A 14863-nucleotide genomic window follows, 5' to 3' on the forward strand; every position below is an offset into this window, starting at 1 on the left:
ATTCCCAGTCTGGGCTCTGCATTCCCAGTCTGGGCTCTGCATTCCCAGTCTGGGCTCTGCATTCCCAGTCTGGGTTCTGCATTCCCGCTCTTGGCTCTGCATTCCCAGTCTTTCCTCACAGGAACAGCCACATCCAAGTGTGAGGGGTTAAATCCAAATTCTTTGGATTGTTTTTTGGTGGGTTTTTTTGTCTTGCCAAGGACTATTCCTGGCTGGAATTCCAACAAAACTCTGCTCTGTGTTCCAGGTGAGACCCAAACTGCCCCTCCTGAGGATTCTGCAGGCTGCAGGTGCCCAGGGCGACACCTTCACACTCAAAGAGGTGGGGTCACATTCCAGCCTTTATCCCTGGGCTTTTTTGGGAGGTGGGATGGGACTGACTCTTTAATTTCCTCTAGTTGAACCCTCGTCTTTGAACTGGGAGAGCCCCGTTTTTAGCTGGGAGAGCCCCGTTTTTAACTGGGATAGCCCTGTTTTTAACTGGGAGAGTAGCTGGGAGAGCCCCGTTTTTAGCTGGGAGAGCCCCGTTTTTAACTGGGATAGCCCCGTTTTTAACTGGGAGAGTCCTGTTTCTAATTGGGATGGTCCCATTTTTAGCTGGGATAGCCCCGTTTTTAGCTGGGATAGCCCTGTTTGAACTGGGATAGCCCTGTTTGAACTGGGAGAGCCCCGTTTGAACTGGGAGAGTCCTGTTTCTAATTGGGATGGTCCCATTTTTAGCTGGGATAGCCCCGTTTTTAGCTGGGATAGCCCTGTTTGAACTGGGATAGCCCTGTTTGAACTGGGAGAGCCCCGTTTGAACTGGGAGAGTCCTGTTTCTAATTGGGATGGTCCCATTTTTACTGGGATAGTCCCGTTTTTAGCTGGGATAGCCCTGTTTGAACGGGGATAATGCTCTTTTGAACTGGGATAATGCTCTTTTGAACTGGGATAGCGCTGTTTGAACTGGGATAACACCATTTTAACTGGAATAATGCCCCTTTAAACTGGGATAACCCCATTTTAACTGGGACATTTCCATTTCCCCACCTTCACCTCAATTTCCCTCCTTGCCAAGTGTTAACAAATCCAAACCTTCTGCTAAAACACAACCCTCCCTTGGCTAAAAGTGCCAAAAATCACCTGTAATTTACCTCCCACAACGCAGGCCAGCAGGATATTGTAAATCCAAGGAAATTTCCCAGGATTTTGGTGGCTGAGGCAGTGTCCTGTCCCCCACAGGTGATGCATTTCCTGGGCCAGTACATCATGGGGAGGCAGCTCTACGACAAGAGGCAGCAACACATGGTTCATTGTGGAGGGGATCAGCTGGGAGAGCTGCTGGGACTGCAGAGCTTCTCTGTCAAGGATCCCAGGTAGGAAAAAAAAATCTCTTTTCACCAGGAAAAGCTCCTGGAGTCACTGCTGGGTTGAGGGGACAGCTCTGTCCCTTTTGTTCCTGCATCCCCTCAAGCCTTGGGTGTTAAATGTCAGTGAAAATCTTTGTCCTGCACTGAGTTTGGAGGTGAAGTTTGTAATAAACAATTAAAAAAAAAAAAATCCTAATTGGGTTTTATGGGGGCTTTCTAGGAAAAAAATTCACTGTGAGTTTGGGGTCTCTCTAGAAAAAAATTCGCTGTGGTTTTTGGGATCTCTCTAGAAGAGGTTTTAGGGATCTTAACCCCCCCCCCCCCCCCCCCCAAGCCCAGAACTCATTGTGGTTTTTGGGATCTCTCTAGAAAAAAACCTCAGTGGTTTCTGAGATCTCTAGGAAAAAAAACCACCTCAGTGGTTTTTGGGGTCTCTCTAGAAAAAACTCACTGTGGTTTTGGGATCTCTCTAGAAAAAACTCACTGTGGCTTTTGGGGTCTCTCTAAGAAAAAATGTCAGTGGTTTTTGGGGTCTCCCTAGGAAAAACCTCACTGTGGTTTCCAGGGTCTTTAGGGAAAAAATCCTCAGTGGATTTTGGGATCCCTCTAGAAAACAAACCACCTCAGTGGCTTTTGGGATCTCTCTAGCAAAAAATTCCCCGTGGTTTCTGGAGTCTCTCTAGAAGCAGTTTTTGGGATCTCTCCAGAAACAACCCCCCTAGCCCACAACTCACTGTGGGTTTTTGGCATCACTCTAGAAAAAAATCACGGTGTTTTTTGGGGTCTCTCTAAGAAAAAATGTCAGTGGTTTTTGGGGTCTCCCTAGGAAAAACCTCACTGTGGTTTCCAGGGTCTTTAGGAAAAAAATCCTCAGTGGATTTTGGGATCCCTCTAGAAAAAAAACCACCTCAGTGGCTTTTGGGATCTCTCTAGCAAAAAATTCCCCATGGTTTCTGGAGTCTCTCTAGAAGCAGTTTTTGGGATCTCTCCAGAAACAACCCCCTAGCCCCCAACCCCCTTGGGGTTTTTGGCATCTCTCTAGAAAAAAATCACGGTGTTTTTTGGGGTCTCTCTAGGGAAAAAACCTCACTGTGAATTTTGGGATCTCTCTAGGAAAAACTTCAGTGGTTTCTGGGATCTCTAGGAAAAAAACCTTAGTGGTTTTGGGATCTCTAGAAAAAATCACTGTGGTTTTTGGGGTCTCTCTAGGAAAAAATCATTGTGGTTTTTGGGGTCTCTCTAGGAAAAACCTCAGTGGTTTTTGGGATCTCTCTAGAAAAAACCTCAGTGGTTTTTGGGATCTCTCTAGAAAAAACTTACTGTGGTTTTTGGGGTCTCCCTAAGAAAAAACCTCAGTGGTTTTTGGGGTCTCTAGGAAAAACCTCACTGTGGTTTCCAGGGTCTTTAGGAAAAAAATCCTCAGTGGATTTTGGGATCCCTCTAGAAAAAAAACCACCTCAGTGGCTTTTGGGATCTCTCTAGCAAAAAATTCCCCATGGTTTCTGGAGTCTCTCTAGAAGCAGTTTTTGGGATCTCTCCAGAAACAACCCCCCTAGCCCACAACTCACTGTGGGTTTTTGGCATCTCTCTAGAAAAAAATCACGGTGTTTTTTGGGGTCTCTCTAAGAAAAAATGTCAGTGGTTTTTGGGGTCTCTCTAGAAAAAACTCACTGTGGTTTTTGGGGTCTCCCTAAGAAAAAATGTCAGTGGTTTTTGGGGTCTCTAGGAAAAACCTCACTGTGGTTTCCAGGGTCTTTAGGGAAAAAATCCTCAGTGGTTTTTGGGATCTCTAGGAAAAAAGATTCCCTGTGGTTTCTGGAGTCTCTCTAGAAGCAGTTTTCGGGATCTCTCTAGGAAAATCAATTCCCTTTGGTTTTTGGGGTCTCCCTGGACGCTCCAAGGAGATTTTTCCTGGCTCAGGGGGTGACGGTTGCTTGTGTCCCTTCCCCACAGCCCCGTGTACGAGATGCTGAAACGGAACCTGACGGCTGCTGCCCTCTCAGGTAGGTTGGTCACAAACCCATTCCATAAATGTTGCAATAACTGGGTAAGTACTGAAATTCAGGAGCAGATCTGTGGCTGAAGGAGGAATAAACTTCTCTCGAAGGCTTTGCCAAGCAAATCTCTCGGAGTTTGTGTCTTTTCTGTGTGTCAGGAGCTGTTTGAGTGATGTGGCTGCCAAGAAAAGCCAAATTTTGGGCCAAAGCTAAATCCTGAGCGTGGCTGGAATATCCCATCCTTTATTGAAATCAATCTTCAATCAATTGAAATCAATCTTTATTGATTTCTCAATATTTTTTCAGCTTTGGAGCTGCAACTTCTTGCTCTCACCTCGTTTTATACTTTGATGATCTCTAAGAGTTGCTAAAAACTCTGCAAGGCTTTAATCAAACACTGAAACCTTTAAAGGTCATTTCAGCTTCCCCAGCTCATGAGAGGAATCAAATCAAACTCCATCAAAATGAAAATTCTCAAATTAATCTGAGCTGGTGGCTTCCTTGCAGCCAGTTCCTGTTGTAGGGCTGGGAACGTTCACTGGGAAAAAGAAACTCCACTGGGAAAAAGAAACTCCACTGGGAAAAAGAAACTCCACTGTGGAGTTTTGTGCTACATTTCCTGAGGTTTTTAAACAGATAAAATGGATTTAATCCTTCAGAAGGGCTCAGGCACATGGAGAGAAATTCAAAATGAAAACGAACACTTAAAATATGGCCCTAAAGGGTTTGGTTTCCTACCTTGGATTTATTTTTACGGAAGATTCTTTTCAAGAATCTTTGGATTTATTTTCTAGAAGAATTTTTTGAATTCTTTTTGGACTCTTAACCTGTAGGATAATTGTGTGAGTGCTGTTCCCTCTTCCCAAGAAAAGCTGTGTGTGTGGAGAGCAAAGGATTCCCAGCCAAACTCTGTCCTCTGCTGCCTTTTTCCTTGGAATGTGGCCATTCCTGGTCCACTCCTGGTGTCACTTTAAGCCTGGCTCAGGAAATGCTGTCCTTAGGACTGAGTTAGGCCTGGCTGTGTGTGAGTGTGACCCAAACGAAACAAGCTTGGCAGACCAGACCTTGGAATGCACAGGGAGGGAGACTCCAGCTGTTTTCCTTCCTTTCCAGCTGTTGGGTTTCCTTCAGCCCAGCACAGGAATTACTGGATTTGGTGATTTTTCCCCCCTTTTCTCTTCTGATTTTCCCCCCTTTTCTAATTTTTCCCCCCCTTTTCTCTTCTGATTTTTCCCCCCCTTTTCTCTTCTAATTTTTCCCCCCCTTTTCTCTTCTGATTTTCCCCCCTTTTCTCTTCTGATTTTTTCTTTTTCTTTTTCTTTTTCTTTTTCTTTTTCTTTTTCTTTTTCTTTTTCTTTTTCTTTTTCTTTTTCTTTTTCTTTTTCTTTTTCTTTTTCTTTTTCTTCTTTTTCTTTTTCTTTTTCTTTTCTTATGATTTTCATTTTTTCTTTTTCTTTTTCTTTTTCTTTTTCTTTTTCTTTTTCTTTTTCTTTTTCTTTTTCTTTTTCTTTTTCTTTTTCTTTTTCTTTGACCCCCCCTTTTCTTTTCTTATTTTCCCCCTTTTCTAATTTCCCCCCTTTTCTTAGCCAATATTTCCCCCCTTCCTTGTCTAATTTTCCCCCCAAGTCTGTCTCCCACGAGATGCATTTAGGAATCCCTCACCTCAAGGATGTTTTTTATGGAATATATTGGCTCCTAAAGGAAGCCTTCCAGCACCTGGAGTATTTTCACTCCCTGAAAATACAGTTTTGGAAGGATGATTCTTCCCTGTTCTAACATCCCTGCAGAGCCCAAGCAGTGATGGATGAGCCAGCTGGCGTCTGTTTTCCATCAGGGATTAAAAAATCAGCAGCTGGAAGGTGATGGAAGCGGGAAAGGAAAGCAGGAATATGGGATAGATCCCTGTCATCTCTGATCCTGGCTTTTGCTCCATTTAAAGGCCACTTTGAGGTGGAATTTTCTGCCTGTATGTGTGATTCCTGGTGGGAATCAGCCTCATCCAGCAGGGAATTTCCCTGCTAAATTGCAAGGGGAGCAGGCAGGAGCCAGCCTGGCATCTTTTGTTCTCCCTGTTCAAAGCCAGACTCAGGAAGATTCCCATTAATTGGATTGTTCCTGTTATTTAGCTTGGCCTTTTAATTAACTCCTGGGAGCAGCAGAATCAGCTGGATTCGGGTTTGTCCAGGACGTGTCCACGCTGTGTGTGCATGGAATTTTCCCTTCTTCACTCTTTATTCCTCGTGCCCACACCCTTCAGGAAGAGCTGGAATCCTCAGGATTCCAAAGAACAACCTTGCTCTTCCCTGTTGACCTTCCAGGTGGGATTCCCCACCCTCTGGAATTTGAGCAGTGCGATGTGGCCCGACTGCCATGGTGGTTTTTAGGCGACCTCAGAAGCAATTCCAAGTCCGGGGGTAACGGATCCACAGATACTCAGACTAACCAGGAATTCTTGTGGCAAGGAGCTTGGGATGGCTGTAGGAAAACAGGAATCATTTTTCCCTTTGAGAAGATCCTGACTTTTCACCCAGCTGCTTCTCCAGCAAGGCGCAGACCCCAAAATCCATAAACTCATCCCTGAGGAAGCCAGGCCTTTGCTAATAAGGAATTTTCCAAGGTCTGCCAAGCGTGGCTCGTTGGTTGCTTGCTGCAGGCCCTGCGTGATGTGAGAATGGCTATTTCCGGGGAAGGTTTTTCCTTGTGTTTTACCTGCCATCTGCAGATGCTGCACAGACTCTCCCAAAGGAGCAGAGCGTCGCTAAGCCCAGCCCAGACCAGCTGAAGGTAAACCCCACTGCCTGGTGGTTTCTTTTCTTGTACAGAGTTGCCCCTTCTCTGTACCTGTGCATGGTGGACTGCCAGAACTTTTTTGTTGTGCCAGCTCCTCACCTTCCTGAGAGAAAAAAAAAAACCAAAAACAATCCCCAAAAAGAAAAAGTTCTTGGAGTCCACAGAGCAGGGACAGAGTGACCCTTCTCTGTTCTCCTCGTGACAGAGTGCCAGTCTCTGAGCGCGTTTCTCTGGGGTGCAGCACTTCCAGGCCTCAGCTTCTCCAGCCTGCTCCGTGTTTTCCTGCTTTTCCCCCTTCTATCCCACCCTTTCTCCGAGTAGGAATTGCCAAATCATTCACTGAGCCAGTTTTGTGTCTAGTTAGGATTTGTTTTCAGCAGCTTCTCAGGCAGAGGTGAAAACCTAGGAAAAATCTTGGCGCTTCCAAAGTTTCCTGGTGTGGTTTGGGATGAGGGCGGGTGGAGCTGGGAGGTCTCAGAGAGCCACAAAATCCCGGTTTTACTGCATGAAAAACGGCAACTTTGGGACTTTTGCCAAGCTGAAGATTTTTCCTAGGTTGGTTGTGCTGATTCCAGAGGCTTTAGGCTGTGTATGAGGTCAATAGTTTGTAGTTTTTATTCTCAGTTATTCCTCTTCCTACCTGCTTGGTCTCGTCCTGCAGCTGGTGCCTGGGAATGGAAGTGCTACATCCCCTTGTCCCTGCAAGCTCTGCTGGGCTAATTCCTGGATTTTCCTTCCTGCAGCTCAGCCAGGAGGAAGGGTCTGACTCTGGAATCGTGGAGAGTGACAGCAAAGCCTCTGCTCTGGCTACCTCAGAGCCCAAAAGTGACTCTTGTGAAGGTGAGGGGCAATTTTCTGTGTTACCACAACATTTACAAATCCTGTGTGGGACACACAGCAGCAAAATGCTGGAGGAGGGAGTTGGGAGACTCCAAAAAAATCCCTGGTTTGGAATGGAATCATTCCAAATCTTCATGCTAAAGATGGAGAGATTGCAAATGTTCACCACAGGCGTTGTCTGGCTCACAAAGAACAAAATGCTCTGAGTGCAGTGGCAGGTAAAGCCCCCAAATCACATCTCTCACTGAACAATGCCATGAAAAAAACCTTCCAGACCTTGCTGGAGGGTGTTTTAAATGCTGGAATTATCCTTGGATCCATTCCCCTTCCCAAGGGATGCTCCTGAGCACACAGAACCCAGCCTGGGCTGGCTGCAGTTGTTCCCTGCAAACCAAGCAGGGAACTGAACAACAATGGGGGTTTTTTTTGGTGGATCTGTCATATTTTGGCATTTCCCCATGGGATTTCTTGCTGGGTCACTCATGGAGATTTCAAATGTTTTGGGAGCAATTTTCCTGTTTTTCCACTTTGTATTCTCTCGTATCAAGGAACCTCAGTTGGAAAAGCAGCTCTTTGCAGAATGTGGGTGTTCCCAGCTCAAATGGGAGTGGTGGAAATTCCCTGAGTGTACAAAACAGCCTTGGCTGTGCCTTTGAAACTCCAGGCACTGGAGGGAGGGAGATGCAAGGTTATCTTGGAATCCAGAGCGCTCAGTTTGGGATCCCGAGCTGGAAAGGAGGCTGGAGCACAGGGAGGATGGATCCCCACTTTTGTTTGAGCCTGGCTTGAGAATTCAGGAGCTGCAAACTGAATTCAAACCGTTCCTTTCTGCATTTTAAATCACTCAAGAACTCCACTCAGGGCTGGCTCGGGAAGTGTTCGTGTTTCTGTGGTGAAACTTGAGATGAAAACTCAACCTGTCCCAGTACAGGGACACTGGGAACACTGGGATGTTTCCTGAATTAATGCAGGGATTTCTGTCAGATCCAGCAGCACAGATGGGACATCCAAACCCTAAAGCTCCCAGCCTGATGCAAGAAGGACAAAATAATCCAATTTGGGCCCAGTTTTTCTCTGCTGGCCTCTTAACCAATGACTTGAACTCTCCTTGGCTCTTCCAGACAAAGACTTGATAGAAAACCTCTCCAAAAGCAAGAAGCCGAAGCTGGACCTGGTGTTTGAGGAATGGGATGTGGCTGGGCTGCCTTGGTGGTTTTTAGGCAACCTCAGAAGCAATTACAATTCCAGGAGTAACGGATCCACAGATATTCAGACTAACCAGGTGTGGAACCACTTTAAAGTGTCCTCTCCCTCTCCTCTTTTGCCTCCAAGGCAATCAAATATTCCTGGTTTTTCTCTCTTTCCCCTTCCCACTCCAGGATTTTCAGCCTCTCCCCCTGTGTGGGCCTGTCCCAGCCTTTCCCATCGGGTGGTTGGTGATTTTTAGTGGTTTTAAAGCAACCAAACTCTCCCTCAAGGCCCTCAGAGGTCCCCGGATTTCAGGAGTTGCCCTTTTTTATTGGGATGAACGTTGTAGGGTGGTGGAAGGGGAAGCAGGACAGAGGTGGAAGCTGGAAAATGAGGAGCCTGTGAGGTGGAATTTGGAAAAAGGGGGAGCCTGTGAGGTGGAAACTGGGGGAAGAGGAGCCTGTGAGGTGGAATTTGGAAAAAGGGGGAGCCTGTGAGGTGGAAATTGGGAGAAGGGGGGCTTCTGAGGTGGGATTTGGGAAAAGGGGAGCCCATGAGGTGGAATTTGGAAGAAGGGGAGCCCATGAGGTGGAAATTGGGAAATGGGGGGCCTCTGAGGAGGAGATTGGGAAAAGGGGAGCTTGTGAGGGAGAAATTTTAAAAAGGGGGCCTGTGAAGTGGAAACTTGGAAAAGAGGAACCTGTGAGGTGGAAATTGGGAAAAGGTTGGAAAAAGAGGAGCCTGTGAGGTGCAATTTGGAAGAAGGGGGGCCTCTGAGGAGGAAATTGGGAAAAGGGGAGCCTGTGAGGGAGAAATTGGGAAAAGGGGAGCCTGTGAGGGAGAAATTGGGAGAAGGGGGGCCTCTGAGGTGGAATTCGGGAAAAGGGGAGCCCGTGAGGTGGAAATGGGAAAAAAGGGAACTTGTGAGGTAAAAATTTTAAAAAGGGGAGCCTCTGAGGTGAAAATTTTAAAAAGGGGAGCCCATGAGGAGGAAATTGGGAAAAGGGGGGGCCTCTGAGGAGGAAATTGGGAAAAAGGGAGCCTGTGAGGTGAAAATTTTAAAAAGGGGGGCCTCTGAGGTACAAATTGGGAAAAGGGGAGCCAAAGAGGAGGAATTTGGGAAAAGGGGGGCCTCTGAGGAGGAAATTGGGAAAAGGGGAGCCTGTGAGGTGGAAATTGGGAAAACGGGGGCCTCTGAGGAGGAAATTGGGAAAAGGGGAGCCTCTGAGGTGAAAATTTTAAAAAGGGGAGCCTGTGAGGAGGAAATTGGGAAAAGGGGAGCCTCTGAGGTGAAAATTTTAAAAAGGGGAGCCTGTGAGGAGGAAATTGGGAAAAGGGGAGCTTGTGAGGTGAAAATTTTAAGAAGGGGAGCCCATGAGGTAGAAATTTTAAAAAGGGGTCTCTCAGGGTTGTGAGGTACCCCAGGAAGAAGCTGCCCAGAGCATTGGAGGTTGTTGGAGAGGAAAATGGGATGGTGATGGATGTGGAGCTGCTCCTAAAGGGCTTTTCCTGTTTTTTTTTTCCCCTCAGGACATTGACACTGCCATAGTTTCAGACACCACTGATGACCTGTGGTTCCTCAACGAGTGCCCCTTGGAGCAGGGCAGTGCTGGGCTCAAGGTGGAAGTGCTGGACTGTGAGGAGGTTACAGGAAGTGCCACAAAGGTACCACAGTTAGGCCTGGTTTAACTCATCCCATGGTGCTCTGCTGCCCTTGGAAAAGCTGGATCTGTTCCCATCCAGAGGCTAAATCCTGTTTAGAAAAGGCTGTCACCATTCCTCACATGTTGGGTGGTTTTCCTGTTTGGGTTTTGGTTTAAATCCATATTTTCAAGGCATAAAATTTGATTTAAAATGAATTAAACCTCTCCCAGCAAGTTAACTGGGTTTCTAACCAGGATCTTCAAGAATTACAAATCAAAAATCGTGGAATTAAGGTTGGAAAAAGCTCTTAGAGTCCAGCTAAAGACTCAAAGAGGAAAATCTGATCACAGTAAAGCAGGACTAAACCAGGAAGAGTCACCAACGTTCTGCAATAAAAACACTGCAAAAAATGGCTTTTTTATTCACTTACAGAAGTGGTTTAATTAGCAGGGTGATTATATAATCGTTTAACTGGGGTGTGCAGTGCCAGGAACACGATAAATAGGGATCATTCCGACATTCCCACTCTCTGACAATGCTTCCTGGAATTCCAGGTGCCTGAGGATGTGTGCTTGGATGAGCTGGAGAATTCCCAGTGCCTGACTGATGACACGGACACAGAGGCTGCTTCTGAGGTGGGAATTCCTTGGGATCAGCATTCCCTGGGGCTGGAAGGACTCATCCCACATCTGCTGCTGGTTTTGGGGTGGGAAAAGCTGATTCTTTTGTGGGTTTCCACAGAAAAAGGGGCTGGGTGAAGTTCTGTTGATACCCAGGCATAGTTTAATAAGGTTTTAATAAGGTTTTAATAAGGTTTTTAATAACGTTTTGATTCCATGTTGCCCTCTGGATGGAAATCTGGAGGATTGTCCTTGGAAGGAACCTGGAAATCTCAGGTAGCACTTCGGAATCACTGAACCCATACTCTAAAAAAACAAAAAACCCACCTTTTTAGTGGACAAAATCCCTTTTTCTGTGACAAAATCAGGGATTCTCCAAGTCCAGTGGAGCTGCCTCCTGTTTTGTGCTCTCTGAGATGGGAGGAGGATCCACTTCTGGAAAATTCCATATTTCCATGACACTGGAATGGCCTTTGTGGTGTCATTTGTCCTCTGGAATTACAAACCACAGCTGCTTTTTCCCTGTTTTAAGGACAAAACAAGGTGGGAGGAGAACCAGCAGCAATTCCTGGGCTTTCACCCTGTTCCTCTTCCCAAATCCCAAACACCAAATTCCTTTCAGCTTCTCCCAATCCTGAGGCTGCCTTGGAGGGTGGTTTGAATTCCCCAAAGTGCATCAGGGGACTTTTTACAGCTGGTGACACCAAAATAAGAATTGATTTGAGGCAGAATTTTAATAATTTTAGGCAGAATTTTAATGGTTTTAACAGAATTTTAATTATTTTAGCAGAATTTTAGTGGTTTTAGCAGAATTTTCCAGCCTGGAATAAATGGGAATGTCCCTGGTTTTGGATAGCTGACTCCTGGCTCTGCACTTGGGCAGCTCCAGCCCTTTTTTGTGGGATAGTTAATTAATAAATCTATTAATTGTGCAGATTCCACAGCTCTAAGTGATGGGTGAGCCTGGAAAACAAATTCCTGCCAAATTCCAGGAGCTCTCCCCTTGAATTTCGAGGGAGGAATTGAAAATTCTGTTGAAATTAAATGAAAATAAACTGTGCTCCAGCTTGGATTCTTCCAGGGGGCTGAGAGAGAGGAAGGAGAGGAATTCGTGAGGGAGAAATCTGTGGGACACACAGGGAGAAATCAATTCCAAGCCACAAAATGTTGATTTTTTCAGCTTATAAATCACTCATAAATAAAATTTTCATCACGAGCCTTCCTTGCTGCTTTTCCCACATGGCTAAAACGAGGAATACCCAAAAATACACTGATTTTTCTGCTGGAATTTTTGCCTTAAATCCCTCAGGATTGCTGGCAATGCTCCAAGTGCAGGAAGTTCAACTCTCCAGGGAAAAGGTACTGCTACCGCTGCTGGGCCCTGCGCAAGGACTGGTACCGGGACTGCCCCAAACTGCCCCATTCCCTGTCCCTCTCCAACATCAATTCCATGGAAAACCAGGAGCAGGACGAAGGGATGGACGTTCCAGACTGCAGGAGGACAATTTCAGCCCCAGCTGGCCAACCCAAACACCTTTTCCTGGGAGAAACCAAACCCCACGTGGATCCCGGCAGCTCCATCGAGTCCTTGGATTTGGCGCGGGATGGGAAAAACCGGGATTTTGCCGAGCTGAAAAAAGAGGAGGAGATGGAATCTTTGGAGAGCATCAAAACCCTGCTGAATCCCTGCTTCCTGTGCCAGCACAGGCCTCGGGATGGGAATATTGTCCACGGAAGGACTGCTCACCTGGTGGCCTGCTTCAGGTGTGCCAGGATGCTGAAGAAGAAGAGATCTCCGTGCCCCGTGTGCAGGAAGGAGATCAAGATGGTCATCAGGATCTTCATGGGGTAGTGAGGCTTTCTGCCCCTAAAATAACCCCAAAATGAGGAGGGGTTTTTTTTTGCACTCAAATCCCAGTTCCGGGGCTCAGTGTGTGCAGATCACAATGGTCGTTGGGTTATTCGTGGGTTAGCTGAGCCTTCTGACCCTAAAATAAGCCCAAAAAGAGGATTTTTTTTTGCACTCAAATCCCAATTCCAGAGCTCAGTGTGCAGGATCAGGATGGTCATCGGGATCTTCACGGGGTAGCAGGGTCACTTGAGCCCTTCTGCCCCTAAAAATAACCCCCAAATGAGGTTTTTTGCACTCAAAATCCCATTTCAGTGTGTGCAGGAAGGAGATCAGGATGGTCATCAGGATCTTCGTGGGGTAGCGTGGCCTTCTGCCCCTAAAATAACCCCAAAACGAGGTTTTTTGCACTCAAATCCCAATTTTAGAACCAATTGTGCGGGATCAAGATGGTCATCAGGATCTTCATGGGGTAGTGAGGGTTTCTGTCTCTAAAAGAACCCCCAAAAAGAGGATTTTTGCACTCAAACCCCTATTCCAGAGCTCAGCCAGTGAAACCAAAGAAAATCAGGATTTGAATCCCACTAAGAATCCTCTGCAGGGTCCACTTTTCCATGGAAATCAAACACCTTGGGATCAAAACCCCAGCTTGGAAATTTTCCCAATTTTCCGACTTCAGCCCAATTTTGCCCCTGGGATTCTTTATCCTGACCAAGAATGGAAGATTTGGGAAAAGCTGTGACTTCTGGAATGTTTTCTTTTTCCATAAATCCAGACCTGTGCAATTCCTTTGGAGCTGAGAGATAAAAAATAGAAATAAATATTTATGGTGGGAGGGTGGGGGGTTTGTTTTGCATCAGTTTTCCTGAGAAGAAAAATAACTTTATTCCTGATTTTTTTTTTTTTATTGTTTAAGGCAGGCAGGGTGAAGATTTCCTTGCTCCCAGATGGGAAGTAAGTCCAGATTTTTAATCCACAGCTCTCAGGTCACAAATCCAATGGAAATAATAATAATAATAATAATAATAATGGTATATTTTAGTTTTTTTTTTTGGACTCTTTAATTTCTTTTTTTAATATATTTAAATCTATTCTCGGTCACCCTTTCATAGCTCTGTCCAGCAGGATTCAATGCCAGAAGCTTTGGGGTATTTTGGGATGTTCCACTTGCCCTCACCTCATCCTTCAGGCTAAAAAAATCCTCATTTTTGAGGGAAAAATGGCTTTAAAATCAAAACATGAACCTTGAATTCCTTTAAAGCCCCGTTTGCACTCCGAGGGCTGTGTTGGGTGTTGATTTTTTAAATTTTTCCTGATTTTTTTTGAGATTTAACCTCAAATTCTCTGGGAATCTCTCCCAGGTGCAGAATCCCACTCCAAGCCCCATTTTCCCTGCGTTGCTCCCCAAAATCTCCCTCATTTTTTAGGAATTCCTGCAGATCCCAATGGATCCCCCCTCAGTTCACTCCTTCCCAGCTGTCCGACCCGGGTGACCTCGTGTGGCTTCACCTCTGGATTGTCCCCCTGGCCCCGTCCCCCTCTGGACACAACTTGGGATCCTCCTCATGTCATGGAATACAAAATTCCACCCCAAAAAAGGCACATTTTGAGTTAAACCCATCCCAAACCTCCCCTCTGAGTCGGGATTAAGTTTAGGCCCAACCAGGGGTGGCTTTGTCACCTTCACCACGAGGGGACAGCAGTGTCCCTTGGTTTGGTGCCCACGGCTCCCTTTTATCCCAATTTTAATTATTGACCCCAAAAAGAAGCTCCAGCTCCCCGAGTTTTCCCCCCCATCCCAAATCCCAGCAGTGCCCAGGGACCCCTCCAGGTGCATCCCCAACATTCCTTGGGTTTTTTTCCTTGTTTTTTATACACAAAACCACAACTTCCTCCCCTCTTTTCTTCCTGTTTTTCCTCTTTTTTTTTCTTGTTTTCCCTTTTATAACATCCACAAAAATTTTGGGATCTTGTGGGATCCAGGATGCACCCAGCCCTGCAGGGAAGTCACCATTTCCCATTCTTTTACCCCAAATCCCTTCCTGCTTCCCCTCAGGTGACAGCACTGACAGAGCAGGAGGTGACACTGGGGCTGCTTTGTTTGATGATCCCAACGCTCAAAAAAAACCCCAAAAAAGAACCCAAACCCCCAAAAAAGAACCCCAAACTCCACACAGATCCCAAAGGGAAAAGCCTTTTTTTTTTTTTTTTTTTTTTAGGGGTTTTTTTAGGTTTTTTTCTTGTATTTCCAAAGCAGGGACCGGTCCAGCGAGGGAGGTGACACCTCTGGGGTGTCCCTGGGGCCAGGGCAACGCGGGTTTGGGGTGATCTGATCGTCTTTATGGCTCTTCACCCACTTAGGGCATTGTCCCCACGGGGCTCTCGGGCCCCTCCCGGCTGTCCAGCGGGGTTTTTTCAGGAGCCACGGCCAAATCCAGACCCTCCACATGGATCCAGGGCCACCAAAAGCTCCTCTTCCTCAAACTCATGTCCACGACATCCCGTTTTCTCCTGCTGTCCACTTCGCAGCTCCATCGTTTTTTGGTAAAAAACACTTCCCCCCCTCCCCACCCACCCCAAAACCCC

General features: G+C 46.3%; 2 protein-coding genes across 4 annotated transcripts in view; one reads left to right on the top strand and one right to left on the bottom strand.

Moving 5' to 3' along the window:
• The window catches only part of MDM4 (MDM4, p53 regulator), an 18305-nt gene extending 4979 nt beyond the window's left edge, over positions 1–13326 (top strand). For all 3 annotated transcript variants that reach the window (XM_017727250.1, XM_008644734.2, XM_017727251.1), the window contains exons 3-11: positions 248–322; positions 1222–1355; positions 3303–3352; positions 6069–6130; positions 6880–6976; positions 8098–8258; positions 9695–9829; positions 10363–10443; positions 11738–13326. In XM_017727250.1, coding sequence (XP_017582739.1) covers positions 248–322; positions 1222–1355; positions 3303–3352; positions 6069–6130; positions 6880–6976; positions 8098–8258; positions 9695–9829; positions 10363–10443; positions 11738–12280 — 1338 coding nt within the window. In that variant the 3' untranslated portion in view covers positions 12281–13326. The remainder of the gene's footprint in view (positions 1–247; positions 323–1221; positions 1356–3302; positions 3353–6068; positions 6131–6879; positions 6977–8097; positions 8259–9694; positions 9830–10362; positions 10444–11737) is intronic.
• A 1308-nt stretch (positions 13327–14634) lies between these two features.
• Positions 14635–14863, bottom strand: part of LRRN2 (leucine rich repeat neuronal 2) — a 14946-nt gene continuing 14717 nt past the window's right edge. Inside the window, exon 3 of the mRNA XM_017727160.1 lies at positions 14635–14718. Within this exon, the coding sequence (XP_017582649.1) occupies positions 14635–14718 (84 nt within the window). The remainder of the gene's footprint in view (positions 14719–14863) is intronic.

Source organism: Corvus brachyrhynchos, unplaced genomic scaffold, assembly GCF_000691975.1.
Source record: "Corvus brachyrhynchos isolate BGI_N302 unplaced genomic scaffold, ASM69197v1 scaffold72, whole genome shotgun sequence".
Lineage (NCBI taxonomy): Eukaryota > Metazoa > Chordata > Aves > Passeriformes > Corvidae > Corvus > Corvus brachyrhynchos.